Consider the following 16464-nt stretch of genomic DNA (forward strand, 5'->3'; position numbering starts at 1 on the left):
ACTCTGTGAGAAAAGGGAGAAGGTTTGATTGAATTGATTAAATCTCTGCTTATACTTCCATTGGAATAACATTCCAAACTTGTGCCAGATATACTTAGATCAGAAGAGAAAGAAAACCTCCACCAACAAACCTTCCTACCCACTGGTAACACCCATAAATGCTCTTATATTTGTTCTCTGGGCCCAGGTACCAACAGTTTTGCTTATATTCTGCATAACTTCTGTAGGACGCCAGGTCCCTCTTAGAACTTGAGAACTACAAAAACTGTATGAGTTCACGCTGTCACTTCAGGTGACAAAGACCCAGCTGAAGACAAAAGGGAGATTTGTGGGCTCATGTACAGGCATGGCTGGAGGGAAGCTGGCCTTAGGCACATCCAGAACCAGGAACTCAAGTACCACTGGAATGCTCCCTCCCTACAGTTCTGTGTGTTTATATGTCAGCTTCTTTTTCTCCAGCTGAAGCTCAGCTGGTTGTGGAGAGAGAGAGAGAGAGAGAGAGAGTGTGTAGTGGGGAGATGAGGGGTTGGTGCCAGATTCATATTCTTATGGCTGCATGGCCATGGAGGTGTCAGAAAATTGACCATCTCCCCCACCTCCAATTTTTAAATGTGGGAGAAATATCCTGACTGGAACATAGAGCTGTACCTGGGTAGTTAGACCCAGAGGTCATATGCCCACCCCTGGGGAAAACCACTGTGGACAGAGGAGAGCTATATCCTGGGTACACGCACACCCAGAGCAACACAGATGCTGGGCAGACTAGCACTGGAGCCCCTTCAAAAAGCAAACAAACTCAACACACCACTGGGAAACTAATTAATGTGTGTGCATCATAAAAGAGAATGTTAGACTAGAGCAAACAAATATTAACACATGAAGCTTTGGATAATCAATTTTTATAAACATATGATTGGTTCTGACAAGGAGCACACATAGAATTCATTTAGGTAATGTTTCATTTATTCTTTCTAGAAGGATAATATCTTTTCTTTGGTAAGATAAAGATAAAAGCAACAACTCAATTAGCAGCAGTAAAATGTTGGCCTTTCTAATAATTTCTGTTGCATCATTCCCATGTTTAGCTAATTCATTTCTAAGTGGAAAAAAACAGACAGACACACTGATCTATATTGATTTAGACTATTTATTATATTTCTTAATAAATTTCTTAACATTCATGGCACTCTTCAATCAAGAATATAAAGTCATCTACTTAGGTTTTGCCACTGAAGGTTTAGAACATTCTCAGAATCATATCTTAAAGAAACAGACTGGAATGACAAGCATGTTTGAAGATAGAGCAATCATCAACAATATAACTTTTTTCAAAATCACAACCCTAAAATAGACATAGATTACACTCATGGACCTGGTACATTCTAAGAAGGATCCTGTTTACCAGTACTAGGAGAGGATGCTTCCAACCCTGGAGCCAGCCAGAAAGGCTATTTTACATACGGAGTGGGTTACTCAGAAAAAGCCTCTTTCCTCCCTCTAATATTGTAATACATGACACAACTGCAGCTGTATCTAAAGAGGAGTGAGTTTCAATGACCACCATCATAATGCGTAAATTCCTATCCTTAGTGTCGGAGGAATGATATACTCCACTTTACTATGCTTACCTCCATCCAGAGGCCAGCTGTCTGGCCTGTTTTCAGGGTGCCTAGAATCTTTTCCCATTTGATACCCAGGGTGCTTCTGAAGCAGTCTCCCTGGGCAACAGTCGGGTATTGAGGATACCTCTAGGGAAAAGTTTCTTACAAACCTAATCCACCATGTTTATTCTCCAACACTGAAAGTTCACTGACTCTTCAAATTTTGGACTTGCCCGTTATTATTTCCCCTATTTAAATAAGGCTGAATTAAAAGTACTTTTTTAAAAAGAAGTAGCCTTGGCAGAAGAAAAGCCACTATTCTATAGAAAAAGTCATTCAATATTTAAAATCTACTCTGAGCAGAAATGAGAGGCTGAAAAGAAAGTATCTTTTATTTGATTTCATTTTTTAAATCTGCTGTCATTGTGACTGAGGATTCATGATAAATTACCCCACAGACCTTGGCTTAAGAGGAGGTACTGTACAAGTAGCCAACTAAGCCTCAGTAACATAGAGAAATAATCTTAAGGACCCTTGTCTATACAAAGGAATACTGCATTGTTTTAAAACAAGAAAACTGAGTAGATCAGTTAGGTTTCTAGCCCTATTCCTAGAATAAGCTTTAGTCTTTGGCAAAGCACAGATGGATCGTTGGTTTTTTATAAAGGCAACTTCTTGGTGGGATGTCAGCACCAATAGATCCTATACTCTTTTGGTCTCTCCCAAGAACCCGTTACTTCTCCCCCCAGAGAAATCCCTGCTTGCATTCTTGGCCATCTATTTAGTTACAAAAAGTACAAGGAGCAAGCGGGATGCTCCCTGGAGCAGATATAACCACAAAATCAGAAGCCACAAAAGGAAAGTCAGAAGAGCTTGAAGGAAAAACAATCATTATGATAGCATTTCTCCTAATCACAAATTCACATATACATTATCTTTCTTTCAGGACTAGTAAGTCATAATTTAGTTATGAGTGAAAGCATGCCAGTAACTCTTTCTAGGGCCCATCTTGGTGAAAACTGTGCATGATTTAGCATACATACCACATTAGGCAAAGATACATCTAATGTGAGCACCAACTGTAAAAATAACCTTTTTAGCACTTAAAAAACTAGTAAGATAATCATAAATACTTTCCTTTTGTTTTTCACCAAACTGTCATAGCACACCTGAGAGAACAAAGTCTATATGGCTGCACAAAGCCTGAAATACTAGAAGAAAACTAACCGAATACTGCTTGTTAAATATACAATTATGATTACCAATGTCCTTTCACATAAATCCTATGTATTTAAAATGAATAATATGCAGCTTGGGACAAATGTCCACATTTCAGTTTGTGATCTGCTTCATTGGCATGAGTTTTGGTGAAACCTGGTAAAAGAAAGAGGAAAAAAATAATCAAATTATGAGAAACCACATGGTATAAATGTCTCTCCTTTGAACTTCCAGACTTTAAAGATGTAGGCCACAACCAGACTTGCCATGGACATTGCCTAGAGTTTCCGCATTATTTTCCACTCTGAAACACCAAGAGAGAGAACTGTTTACATTTTGGGTATTTCATGGTTCTCAACCTTCCTGTATTATAGCTCCTAAGTTAAGGATAACTGGGTCTAGCAACAAGAAGGGGGTGAAAGAGGAACAGAGGGAGCCTAATAAAGGATCCCAATAACCAAGCCCCCCTACTGGATGATCACTGATCTCCGAGACTGATGCCTCTGAGACTTCACTCAAGACGTAGTACTACAAAGCACAAGTCTCCAAATCCTCTAAATAGATCCAGCCAATCCACAATTTTCTTGAGATACACTTTATGTAGCCTTTGGATTACCTGGATACATATTAATGAAGAGATGTATGATCAATGATAAATCTTATCAGAAATGTCATAATCAGAATAGAAATGATACAAAGGCAATACAAGGATTCCAAGTTATCACAAAAAGAAGATAACAGCATTAAAATTGTTAAATGTTGATTATAATTATGTTCAGCATACAGAACACCAAATGCTTTCCTGGGAGTCTTGAAGCAGAGAAAAATCAGAATAAGTCTACCTTTAAGGCAGAGCTGGTGGAAGGAGAAACCTAAAGATAAGTGGTCTAGCGTAATTGTGACAAATTTTTCGAAGTATGGTACCAGCTTCAGATTTTTACATTCAATATAACAAATATCCATTGGAACCTAGTTAGTAACAGTACCCATGGACAACAGAGCAGGGAATACCAAAATTTAGGTGATTTTTTTTTTAATCCCTCAAGGATGTGGCAATGAAAATGGGCCTAATTAGCATTTTGTCCTCCAGGATAAACAATTAATATTTTGTTAATGAATGAACAAACGAATGAGTAAGTGGAGGATTAGATAATCTTCCAAGAACTAGAAAAAAGGCTCCTAAGAGAGATTATGTCAGAATTAAAAATTGAAAGAGTAGGCAATTATTTGGCTTCGATGAGGTTAAATATTTTTAGTTCATTGTGTATTAACTCTACACGATTAACTCTTCACAATGTCAAGAGTTAATGCCTGTTCTTACATTTTTTTACTAAAAGAATAAATAAGAATAAACAAGAATAAGTAAGTTCAGTATGGCTTGGTGGTGTATAGCTTAGGGTAAATGAGAGCTCATTCAGACTTGTCATTTCCAAGAGCAGACGTATAATAATAGACAAAATAATAAACAGAATAAATAGACAAAAGGGACATATCATATATGCATAGACCTTCAACTCTAAGAATAAAAAATATATGGGTACTTAGTATTTAGATAAGTACGTCTCACAAACAATTCGTTTTCTTTTTTTTTTTAACAACACAGCAGCTGTGAAAATAATTTAATGAAATTCTTTTCTGAATATAGATTATTTTTAATAAAAGCTTCATAACATTTCCTTTAAAAGGAAACTGGACATCTTAATTTTTAAAACTAACCATCTGATCCTTTTCCTTGTCATGTCAGCCCTATTTTGAGCTCTTAATACCACTTATATCCTCAATATGGAAAATAACTTTTATCAGAAAAACAGAAGATGAAGCTTCATGTAGACTGACTTGGTCTGCCTACTTTGTAATGAAAAATATCTACTAAATCACCATTTCTCATTCTGTTCTCCCATAGTCTCATCAACACTGTAAACCCATGGAAGCCAAAGCAGATTATCCTGTCAACATGATCTACAGGCTAAGTACAAGATGATGTAAGTATAGAAGATAAACCAATGATTTGTCTTTCTACCTCATTGATATCCCAAGAGTATACTGTTTAATTCTAGCATAACGCCGCTTCATAATAGATATTTGAGTATACATTTATGCGATTTGCCAAGGAATGTCTACAGCTGGCTTCTTTCAGATTCCATTGCAAACATACAAATAAACAATGTTCTTATTTAATCTTTTACCACTGGTGGTTTAGGCATATTCCTACCTGGACAATAAGACCAAGGCCGTTGGGAGTAAGAACCATACCAATTAGTTCTATTTTATTCATATTTATAGCTCAATATAGGACATATACTTGGTATTTAATAAATAATCATAGATGACTAATGACCTAGAGAAGTTTATGCTACCACATGATGTTCAAATATGGATTAAATTTATTTTTCATTTTTTAATTGAAAAATAAAATCAGAAAAAAACTTGTTTCAAAAAAGGTCCATAGACATATATGGTAAAAAAAGAAAAAGAAAAAAAAAAACCCACCTATTTTACATAGCTTAAGCATTCATCAGAAAAGAAAGCAATGAATAACCAATTGTGTTCACTATTCACTGGAAGAAGACAGTTTAGGAATAACAGAATTTAAGTGGTGGGATATCACCTTTTCTTTCCCTTTCTTTCTACATTGGTCCATCAAGTAACTGGCACAGTGAATGATATAAGTATAACCAAAAATAAAGGAGTTTGACATTTTCATTAGCTTGTCACAGTTTCTCCTCTGAGAAAATATGCAATATCATTTTGACTCTTTGAAAATTAATTCTTACTCGATAAATATTTGGGAGACAGACTTGTTTCAAAATGTGAGGGCAATGACAGAAAAGTAAGCCAAACGACTCCTTAGTTGTGAAAATGTTGGGCCCTACTAGCACAAAAGAAGGACAGAGGACTGTACTAAACTATCATAAAAACTTGTGTGTGTCAAAGGAAACAATGAACAGAGTAAAATGGCAGCCTATGGAATGGGAGAAAATATTTGCAAATCATATTATCTCATAAGGGATTAAAAATCCAGAATATACAAGGAACTTGTTTAGACAACATCACTAATCGTAAGAAAAATGCAAATCAAAACTACAATCACTTACAACTCACGACCATTAGGGTGACCACTATTAAACAGAAAACAAGTGTTGGTGAGGACGTGGCAAAATTGGAACATCAAGAAACGGAACATTAATCAGATCACTATAGTCCCTAGTTACAGAGAAACAACCCACTGCACCACTGCATGTGATTTTATCTGTCAGGGTCTAAAGAGATCCCGTTGATCATTAGATCCTCCAAAGCTAGTTCTCTGTCTGGATGAATCAGCTGATACCATACCTTTTCATTGTCAGGACAACACTGACATACAAATTAACATTTCATCTCAACAGCCTAATTTAGAGAAAATAAGACTATATGCCACTGTGGAAAGAGGGGATTGTACTGATATACAAGAGGGGCCACAGAGATATTTTTCAATGTATCAAAACATGGGAACTAGCACCTTTTTCGGGCAAGAAACAGTAAAAACCCATCTTTTTTATTGCTGATTTACCCATATGAATTTAAAAAAAACTACACGAGGGTCTTCCTTTGTACATTCTCTTTTGCAGAACATTGAACATTCTGTGGATCTCAAAAATGTTATCTGATGAAGAGGTTAACTCTTCCCCATAGGAAAAAATAATAAAGAACAGCTGATTAAGAATTGTTTGCTTTTATCACTAGAGTAAAAAATCCTAAATAGTTAAGGTATAAACAAATTCCTTTTTTTCCCCTCACTGAGGTTATTGAAAAGCTAATTAAAGATGTGTTTTTCATGTAAGGTATTACTAGGAGACTTCTTTTTTCAAAGGGGAAATTCAGAAAAGGTTAATAGACAAAGACCTTGGTACAATACCAGGAACAGTTATTATGTGAATAATGAATTATGCAACAAAAATTGTTTTTAAAGAAATTTGTTATGCACTGTTACAAGCCAAGCACATGAGGAAGACGTATAAAATACATGCATACCTTATCAAGTAACTTTTTTGTTAAAGTAGTTTCTCCAAGATGGGTAGCTGTAACATTAACATATTTCCTTCTCATTATAAATACATTTCATTTTTATTAGTAGATTGGTTCTTAAAAAGGTATCTGAGAATCAAATCCCTTTCCTTCATTTCTTCAGAGACATTTCACCTTTATTTTTGATTAACTTCAAATGGACTGAGCTACTCTGACAACCCCCATTAGGTAGGCAATTGGTGATTTATGAGCAAGTACTTATATTAAAGGGAAATTAGTTATATTTCAGTACTATTGTCTTTGTTTTAAAAACAGATTTGCGGGGGGTTCTTAAATGATGTATTCATCTGTTTTGTAAGTCTGAGTGTTTTATGCAATAAATGTATCTTTGAATGCAGGATACACCTATTTTGTGATTATAAATCTGGTGCTGTCAGAAGCCAACCTTTTAACATTGCCAATGGATGGAATAATAAGACATAGAAATTAATCAAAGAGAAAGTCATAAGTCATAGATAGTTTAAAAATAAGGACGTATCATTTCTCCATATATGGCTCACAGTTTTCACTTAGTCAAGTTTAACCACAGAAGACAAATAACCAAAGAACAGGGGTGCAAAAGACTGCACATACAGCAGCTTAGAGCTCAGGCTCGACTGTCTGTTTCTAGCAGCTCCTGGTGGTCCCTCCCCCTCCTGCTTCTACGTCCTGAGCCAGATCTTGGCCTGTGAGTCAGAGCACAGCTCTGCTCCCACCTGCTCCCATCTGGAGGCACCCTTCCTTCCACTCTTGTTTACTGCAAAGGTCAACTCCGAAAATGATCACAAATTAATGGTTCATGCCCTATAAACACCCATTAAGCAAGCCCGTGATAGAGGACAAGTGGCTGGATTTGTTCACAGAAACACTTACTGCAAAATCACACCCAGTACTCTTCTGTACGTCTTCCACTGTCAGGCCTTCCCAGAGCTCAATCAGAGTTAGCCCTTTCTTCTTATCCACATCAAACACAGCCTGTTAGAGTTAAGAAAATAGTAGTGATAATTTGTATCACAATACTTATATTATAGCACAGAACATAAATAAACTCTCAAATTCTTAAAAGAGAGACAAGATCCAGGACAAAAGACTCTGAAAATCAGCACTGAAAAAATGTCAACTATTAACAATTTGGTGAGAATAAATGCCAGCTCCCAAATCAGTAATAGGCTGTGGAACAGTGTTGATGCCAGAAAATAAATGAGTATTGACCATGGATGGCATTTGTTGCTATTGTAAACAGTGTTTTAAAACTACCTTCCTTTTGTTAAGCCTAAAACTTTTAATCAAATGTCCATTAGGTGATTAATAATGATTTGAAGAAGGAAAGGAATGAAAAAAAAAAGAGGGAGGGAGGCGGGGAGGAAGGCGAAATTTGGATGGTGAAAGCACAGGGATGACTGGAAAAAGTTGATAAATGCTGCTGGGCAAAGAATTACAAGAAACAAAAGGCGGCGCTTTGAAGTGCCTAAGAGTAATTATAAAAAAAACCAAACCAAAACCAAAAAAAGCTATCCTGGCCCTGAAAGATACCCAGCAAACTGTTACAACTTTCTCTTTAAGTTCTGTAAAAACACATAGGTCCTGAGAGGAGAACATGAGAATATCCCTCTGAATTGCAAAGCAAATGAAGATGCTGATGTTTAGGGCAAGGAGGAGAGGCCAGCCTCACCTGACACCTTCCATTACAACCTCCTGGTCTGTAACAACAGGTGATGGTAGTGCCAATTGTATAGCTTGACCTCAGCTGGTAGAATCTGCAGGGAGTTAGCTATGCTCCTCGCAAAAGGGTTTTTTATCTCTTTCTTTGGATCAGGTCTCTAAGTTGACCACGCCAGTTTGCAGGGAGTTAGCTACGCTCCCAGCAAAGAGGTTTTTTCTTCCGATCGGGTCTCTCAGGCAGGGGTCATCGCAAAGGATGAAAAAATAGTAGGAAACAGAAATAATAATAATAATACACAGAGCCAAAGATATAGTTTATAAAGTAAAGGTTTATGAAAATAGATAAAAGCAGGGTATCCGGATGGGGATATTTCCTCCCGCTAGAAATATCTCCAAAACTGAATATCCACACAGGTATTATATAGGGTAGGTACAGGCTCCCGTTGTCCAGGGCAACGGAATTCACATACTAACAGGCAGTTTGCTTTAGGGTCAAAGTCTTCTAAAAGGCTACTACAGATCCTTCAACTAACTCTAACTACGGGAACAATGAGTTGTAAAATCTTCTTGGGGCAAACTTCTAAGTTTTCTGATAAGGCTATTACTTCAAAAAACAGAGACATCTTGGCACCGGTGATTGTGTTCTTGGAGACAGAGATGATTTCAGAAGTCAACGTGAGCTGTGCTTTGTGTTAATTACTTTAACCACATGGCTCCTTCTGGGCCCGGCTTGGGCATTAGCATATCTCTCTGATCAGCTCTCCTCTCCGGGGGTCCTTGCCAGCTCTGGCAACCCATGGCTCTAGGAAGAGGCCTGCCTTGTCTTTCAAAACAGGTGAGAACCATAGGCCCAGTTTACAGCTGTCTCTTTGAAGTGCAGTTTTTACTGACCAAGGAGACGCCCTCCTGAGACATTTCTTTTTTCTTTAAGGCAAAGCCTTATGTGACTTCTGAAATCAAATCTTGTCTCCAGAAATACAGGGGGCATTTCTATAACTCAGTATTCTTAGGCTCAACAAGAATCGACCTGTTGTATCTGATTTAGAACATGTGCTTTCACACTTAGAAATATGACAGCTTATGTGGAAGGGACCTACAAACTTATTCAGTATAACCTTCCACCCAAGAATTATTCAAAGCATTCTCGGATGGCTACTGCAGCTCTGCTTACACACTTGCAGTGGCAAGAGGCTCACTTGTCTCAAGGAAGATTGGTTATTTATGGGAAGCTCTAAACTTAAAAACCAAAACTGCTTCCCTAGGACTTTAACCCTCTCAATCTACAGTTTTCCTCCAGCACACTGGACACTTTCTCTCTTTCAGCTCTCATAGCTAGTTTCTGCTTTCTCAGACTTAAATGTTACCCTTCCCAGATCTTCTCTCTCTTCTGGATTTCACCTAAATTCAACTATTATTTGCAGGCTTAGCATCTTTATTTTCATTTACCTTGTAAGTCAAACTCTGAATTGTCATTCTTAAATACAGTCCTGCTAGGAGGCTAATATCATGACACAGTAACAGGTAGAGCTTCTGAGCTGAACAAGAATTCTATTCTGCACAACAGCTACACAACCTTTGGTGAACCTGTCCTTGCATCTGTAGATGTATATCGTAAAAATCTACTTCCCAAGATTGTGATTGAGGACAAATATAATAAGAAAACATCACTGGAACACCATTCTTGGGACATAGCAGTAACATTGTACAAGCACATTCTTACTCCTTAGTAGCTTAACATCTCACTGGTGTGTGAATCCAGATCAAAGCCCTAAAATGATTATGGTCTCCAGTTGATTGACATTTTTCCCCAGAAACAAAACATGACTGGCACCAGTGATACCTGCGTTCTTGGTTTGTTTGATGAATTCACAGATAACCTGGTTGATATTACTGGAAAAGAGGGTTTAAGTTCAGAGAACATATTTCAGCAAACTTCCCTTTTGTTTGTACATTTTTATGTTACAAAAAAAAATTTTAGTAGAAATGTGTGTTCCCAGATTAAAAAAAAATTATAATTTAGGAATGTCTATATACTCTGCTAGTTTGCTTCATTCCCAAATGACATTTTTTTTAAAATACCTTTTTCTTTGCAGAAAATTTTTCTTAAGTGCTGTTCATACTGATTTACTTTCTCTTACATTATGAACTGTAAATTTATAAAAAGGGACAAAATAAAAGAAAAAGAGCCTCTGGATTATATTATTAAGAAAAGGCACAGAAATGATTTAGGGACAAGCTAACAGTGATATCATGAATATGGGCTTCAGTAGTCAGGGAGATATAATTTATGGCAAATTGACTTATTGCTTCTAAAAACTTTTATTAACAGTTTCATCAAACCTTATTTAGCTCCCAAGATCATATATCAGAAAGCCAAGCATCTATTATTAAAAAAAGAAGGAAACTTACTTCTGAAATATTTAGGAAGGTTTCCATTTAATGGCATAAGGTATAAACAAAAACTTAATAAAAATGGGAACTAAAACCTAAAAGCTCCAGCAAGTTGTTTAGTTATCAAAAATAATATAGGAAGTACTTTCTCTTACTGATAAATAAGTAAATTACTTTATCACTATCATAAATGGCTACATTATGGATAAAACAATCACAGCCTAGGTGCTGGTGAGGAAGGCATCTTTCATAACCTCATTCTAGCAGCTCAAATCAAGGAAATCAGAGTCATAGCATCTTTTTTCAAAGGGCAACCTAATGGAATTTTCCATGGAGCTGATATAGGATTCTAGTCCCATACCTGCTAGTGATAGGCCTGGATACATTCATTGTCCTAATGACACTACATTCTCATTCACTCATTCAACAAGTATTTACTGAGCATCTACCATGTATAGAGCACAGTGATAAACATGCAACATGCTCTTCCTTGAGGTACCCAAAGTTCCAGACTTAGCTCTCTACTCATTCTTGCTATACAATGCTGTCTACAGTAAAGGCTCGATCATCCCCTATGTTAATGACTCCCACTGACTTTTCTTGTGAGATCTAGATTCAAATCTCCAACTGTTTACCAAAATCTCTGATTGGATGTTCTCAAGAACATTAAATTGAGAATGTGCAAACTGAACCTATCTTTTCATGGCTCCCATGGATGCCCGCACTCCTCCTCCTCCAGTTCTGGGCTTAATTAAGGATACAGCAGGTCAACCATCCTCTCAGAGCACTTAGGAATCACCTCTGTCTTACCAACCATGTCTGATTAATCATCAAATTAGGCTGAGTCCATCTCCTAAATCTCTTTCAAATCTCTCTGTCTCATGATTTAGGATCTTGACATTTCTTGCCTAGATCACTGATGGATCCTGCTAACTAGACTCTGCCTTATCTCCTTTCTCCCACTCTCCATAGAAGCTACAGTGTTTTTTCTAATGCAATTCTGATTGTTTCCCCGGCTACTAAAAATCAATGAAGGGGTCTCACTGCCTTCCTGGTAAGATCCACATTTCTTAAAGCTTCTACATCCTCCCATGATCTGATGCCTCACTGGATTTTCTACCTTAGCCTGCAAAATCTGGCCATGCCCTCAATCCAACTGGTTCCACTTGCAGGTCCTTGAACAGGCCACGTTTTCTTAATACCTTCACGATTCTGCGTGTCATCTTCCTTTTGCCTGGAAGGTCCTCTTTGGTTTTCTTCTAACTTACAAAACTCCTACTTATCTTTTAAAACTCATTGTTCAATCTATCAGTTTTCTTTTTTTTTTTTTTTTTTGAGACAAAGTCTCACTCTGTTGCCTGGGCTAGAGTGAGTGCCGTGGCATCAGCCTAGCTCACAGCAACCTCAAACTCCTGGGCTTAAGTGATCCTACTGCCTCAGCCTCCAGAGTAGCTGGGACTACAGGCATGCGCCACCATGCCTGGCTAATTTTTTCTGTATATATTTTTAGTTGGCCAGATAATTTGTTTCTATTTTTAGTAGAGACGGGGTCTCGCTCTTGCTCAGGCTGGTCTTGAACTCCTGACCTCGAGCGATCCACCCGCCTCGGCCTCCCAGAGGGCTAGGATTACAGGCGTGAGCCACTGCGCCCGGCCTACTATCAGTTTTCTTAACAAGAAAAGTACAAGTATTCACTGAGTGCAGGTCAGGCACCGTGCTAGATGTCAGATAAACAGTGGTGAGTGAGACAGAGTTTAGAGGTTATCTCAATACAGTGGTCAGTGCTAAGTTAGGATAAATACAAGGATTCATGGAAGCACCCAGAAGATCTGGGGAGAGAGAGGGAAAACCTGCAAGAGAAAGAAATATATAGCTAAGACATAAAAAGATGAGCAGGAATTAGCCAGATGGATGGGGCGGGAAGAACGCTGCAGGGAGAGATACAGGCTGTGCAAAGTCTCAGAAGAACACAGGGGCTAATGCAACGTAATCCACAGCATTTTAGTACAGCTGAAGTGGAAAGAAAGTTAAGGTAGAAAGAAAGAGAGACTGGAGGAGAAAGGGTATGTACTGTGAAATGCCTTGTAAAACACGTCCAAAGCTGTATTCAATACCACCTAAAAGCTTTCCTTGATACCTCTGCCCAGCCTGTCGGACAGCTTTCATCTATGTCCCTAACTTAGCACCTGCCGCGTATCTCTTTCATGGCCTTTACCATGTGTATTACTCTAACTGCTGGCAATGCTGGACTCCTGACGTCTAACCCCTCATGAGTGTGATCCTTGAGGACAGAGACTGTGTCCTCCTCCTTTCTGTAACCCACTGCTGGGAACAGCTTGCTCAGAGAATGTACTCAAAAAAATGCTTAAAGGAATAAATGAATTAAACAATGTGGTGGAAAGAAAAGGTATAAAAGTTTTTTAAATGGCAATAAAGTTAAATAACAATGTAAGTTATGTCACAAGAAAACTTTAGACGATGCTTGCCCAAATGAACGGTGGGCCACTCTGAGGCTGACTCGCTGTGAGCTGAGACGCTGCGAGACCTCTTCACAGCAAAGAGGCACACCGCATTAGGCTTAAAAAGGACAGGTGGCAGCGGGGAGGCAGAGACACAAGTGGGCGGCACTGCAGGGAGAAGCACTGAACTGGTAAGAACGAGGCAGGACACACCTGGAGTCGGGGAGTGGGCAGAGGGCCTGTGGGAGAAGGGAAGAAGGGGGAAGAAGGTTGCTGGAATTATCCTTAGAAGGACTCCCACTTTATTAAAGAAAACAGGATAAAGGACCACTTAGTCTTTATTTTCAAAGTAACAGATTCCTCTCAGCAGGCCTGTCCATAGTTTGGAAGCAATTCAAGAAATGGTAAAGATTCAGAAAACAAATGGTGAGATAAAATATTCTGCCCTTTTATCCACCTGTTCTTCTCTACAAGTCACCTTTATGGCATTCCACATAAACAGTTCTGGGGAAGGCACCATTTAGAATAAAACCTTAAAATCTGGTTTCTGGAAAGTATTATGAACCTCCTTACCTACTTTAAAGGCCTGCTTTAGGGTGCTTCCTGCCACAGCCCAATGAAGGTTAGAGAGACAGATTCATGCCAAGACCTGCTACACCTCTTGGCAAAAGGAACAGCACTGAAGCAGGGGCGGGAACCCTGATACAGATAATTGTTTTGTGGCTTCATCACGACACTGAATCAAGATAGCACCATCTTCCCAGCTGACTTATGAGAATTATGTCATTCCAATATCCTAGGTTTAATCTCGGTCAGAGAGGTGACTGACTACAGGCAGCTGCTGGTGATGCTTCTCTCGGATCTGAACAGCTTTTGTTTAAATCATTGACCAAGATTTTTCATCCAGGGAGAAAAATCTACAGAGACCCTTAAAATGGCTGGTGTGTTCTGATGCCGCACTTTATATTAATAAAAGGGCAGAAGACACGCAAGACACAGAATACATCTGGCTCACTGTGGGGCCTATACTGCAATTTGCACTCAAATGATTAAAATCCAATTTTTACTGAATTTCTTAAAATGAAATCCAATAATTTATCCTTGTGATTTAGAAAAGAAGAAAGGTAGGAATGATAAGTGTATTCTTAACTTTGCATATATCATCCAGCTTAATATCTTTGGTCAAAATATAAGGGTCAAAAATCTTTTCTCTGAATATATCACACTGTCAAAGATACCAAAGACAGTAGCTCAATTTTTTGTGTATATTTTTTCCAGAGAGTTGCCCATGAGTTCTACATTTAAAAACATTAAATTGACAAATTTTCTTATACATGCTACCCACGGACTGAATTAATCCTGTGACTACCGATATAATACACGTCCAGAAGGTAACAAAAATTGCTAAGAATGCTTATAAATAAAAAAAGGTGGTGGTGGATATTAGAAGAAATAAAAAGAGAAAGGCACTTTACCTTTTCAGTAATAATGCGGTTGACACACTGCTTTCCAGTCAGTGGTAATGTACATTTCTCCATGATTTTATGTGCATTTCCCTGTTTTAAAAAAGAAACATCAAAAAGAGTAGTTAGGGAGTAATTCTTATTTAGAACTGGTGTAAGTATAGGACAAACAGGAACTATCAGAGGAAATTGTCTCCTAAGTACAAGCTGTTTAAAAATCTTTGCACAGTCATGCTTTTTACTGTCTTTCTGGAGGCAGCATCTGTCCCTGAAATAATTTAGGGAGGATGCCAAATGAATAGCCAAAGGCGTGAATGATTTGGTTGGGAAACACCCTGCCACACACTTGACCTCTCCAGCCTCAGTCCTTGTATCATCTGGTGTGAAATTTCACTTCTAATATCCTATTTTTCTCTTCCAGAGAATGGTCTCCTTGAAAAACATGGGCAGCTATCTATCTGGGACATGAAGCATACACAGAACACAAATGCCTAAGTTTTCTTTTTAAAAAAAAACGTTTTATTTGTTTAAAACAGTAAAAGTAATATACACACAGAAAACAGCAGTGCTGGCCCCTTTTCCTCATCCCTAGACTTGCTCTCAACAGGAATCCATTTCAAGGTATTTTTGCTTTTACCATTTTCTTCTATACTTCTACACATTTTCTTCTTACATCCACATTTTTAAATTTTATGTTTACCATGCTATTTATTTCTTGATTGATCAATTTTAGACATTATCTACTGATTTCTTATCGTGGCATGATCCTACTCACTTTCTTACACAGCTATTTGTTCTTCCTGGAGTTTGTCTGAACCTCAGTTTGCTCGTTAGTAAAATGTTTGACCTGGCCTCCAAATGTATGTTTTCAGTTGCTTTTAGTCACAGTACCTTTCCTCAAGCATAAAATAAAAGAGGGAATAAGAGTGAAAACCAGGTTTTCATCCATTAACTCCCTCCATCCAGCCCTGCCCTCCCGTCTACCTCCCCCCTGCAATCCAGAAGTGGCCTCTGCGTTACAGCTGCGGAACCAGATGACACATGGGCTCTGAGGAGCTGACCTGCAGATCATTTTCTTCTAATTACGACTAAGCTCCTTTTTAAGTATCAAGCACCAGAAGCCTAAATGAATGTTTCCCTTGAGGTTGAAGGCTAACCTAACACATTCTAGATCTTCTCTTAAAAATGACAAAATGCTTCTAGTGCTTCCTTTTGGATCTAAATGCACCACATATGATATCACCATCATCTTTAGCCACCTCAATGTTTTACCTGTTTAAACATATACCTGATATCTCTCCCAAAACAGGTGTCAGACCAAGTATATGGTCAGAGGCAATGAATTTCAGATAACTGGATTCAATTAACAAGATTTTATTCCATGTGATAATTTGTCAACTCAGGAATGCACCAATAATTAAAAAGCTTTTGTGTACTTAAACCAGTGCAAAGCATAAAAGGTATTCAATCATTTTTGAATGAATACATGTATGAATGAATGAATGAGAAGAGAAAGGGAAGTCTATTGAGAATCTTGGAAATATTTCAAAACAAGACAAACTCTATTACCTTAATTCAGTCAAAACTGGTGCTAAATACATAAGAAATGGATAGACATAACACCTT

At 38.0% G+C, this 16464-nt stretch overlaps 1 protein-coding gene across 1 annotated transcript in view; it reads right to left on the reverse strand.

Annotated features, from left to right (window-relative positions):
- Nucleotides 1–1129: 1129 nt before the first annotated feature.
- Nucleotides 1130–16464, reverse strand: part of OXCT1 (3-oxoacid CoA-transferase 1) — a 129520-nt gene continuing 114185 nt past the window's right edge. The window contains exons 15-17 of the mRNA XM_045565622.1: nucleotides 14851–14931; nucleotides 7737–7838; nucleotides 1130–2975 (exon numbers count right to left, since the gene is read on the reverse strand). Of these exons, the coding sequence (XP_045421578.1) occupies nucleotides 2934–2975; nucleotides 7737–7838; nucleotides 14851–14931 (225 nt within the window). The 3' untranslated portion in view covers nucleotides 1130–2933. The remainder of the gene's footprint in view (nucleotides 2976–7736; nucleotides 7839–14850; nucleotides 14932–16464) is intronic.

Source organism: Lemur catta, chromosome 12 (assembly GCF_020740605.2).
Source record: "Lemur catta isolate mLemCat1 chromosome 12, mLemCat1.pri, whole genome shotgun sequence".
In the NCBI taxonomy this organism is placed as follows: domain Eukaryota; kingdom Metazoa; phylum Chordata; class Mammalia; order Primates; family Lemuridae; genus Lemur; species Lemur catta.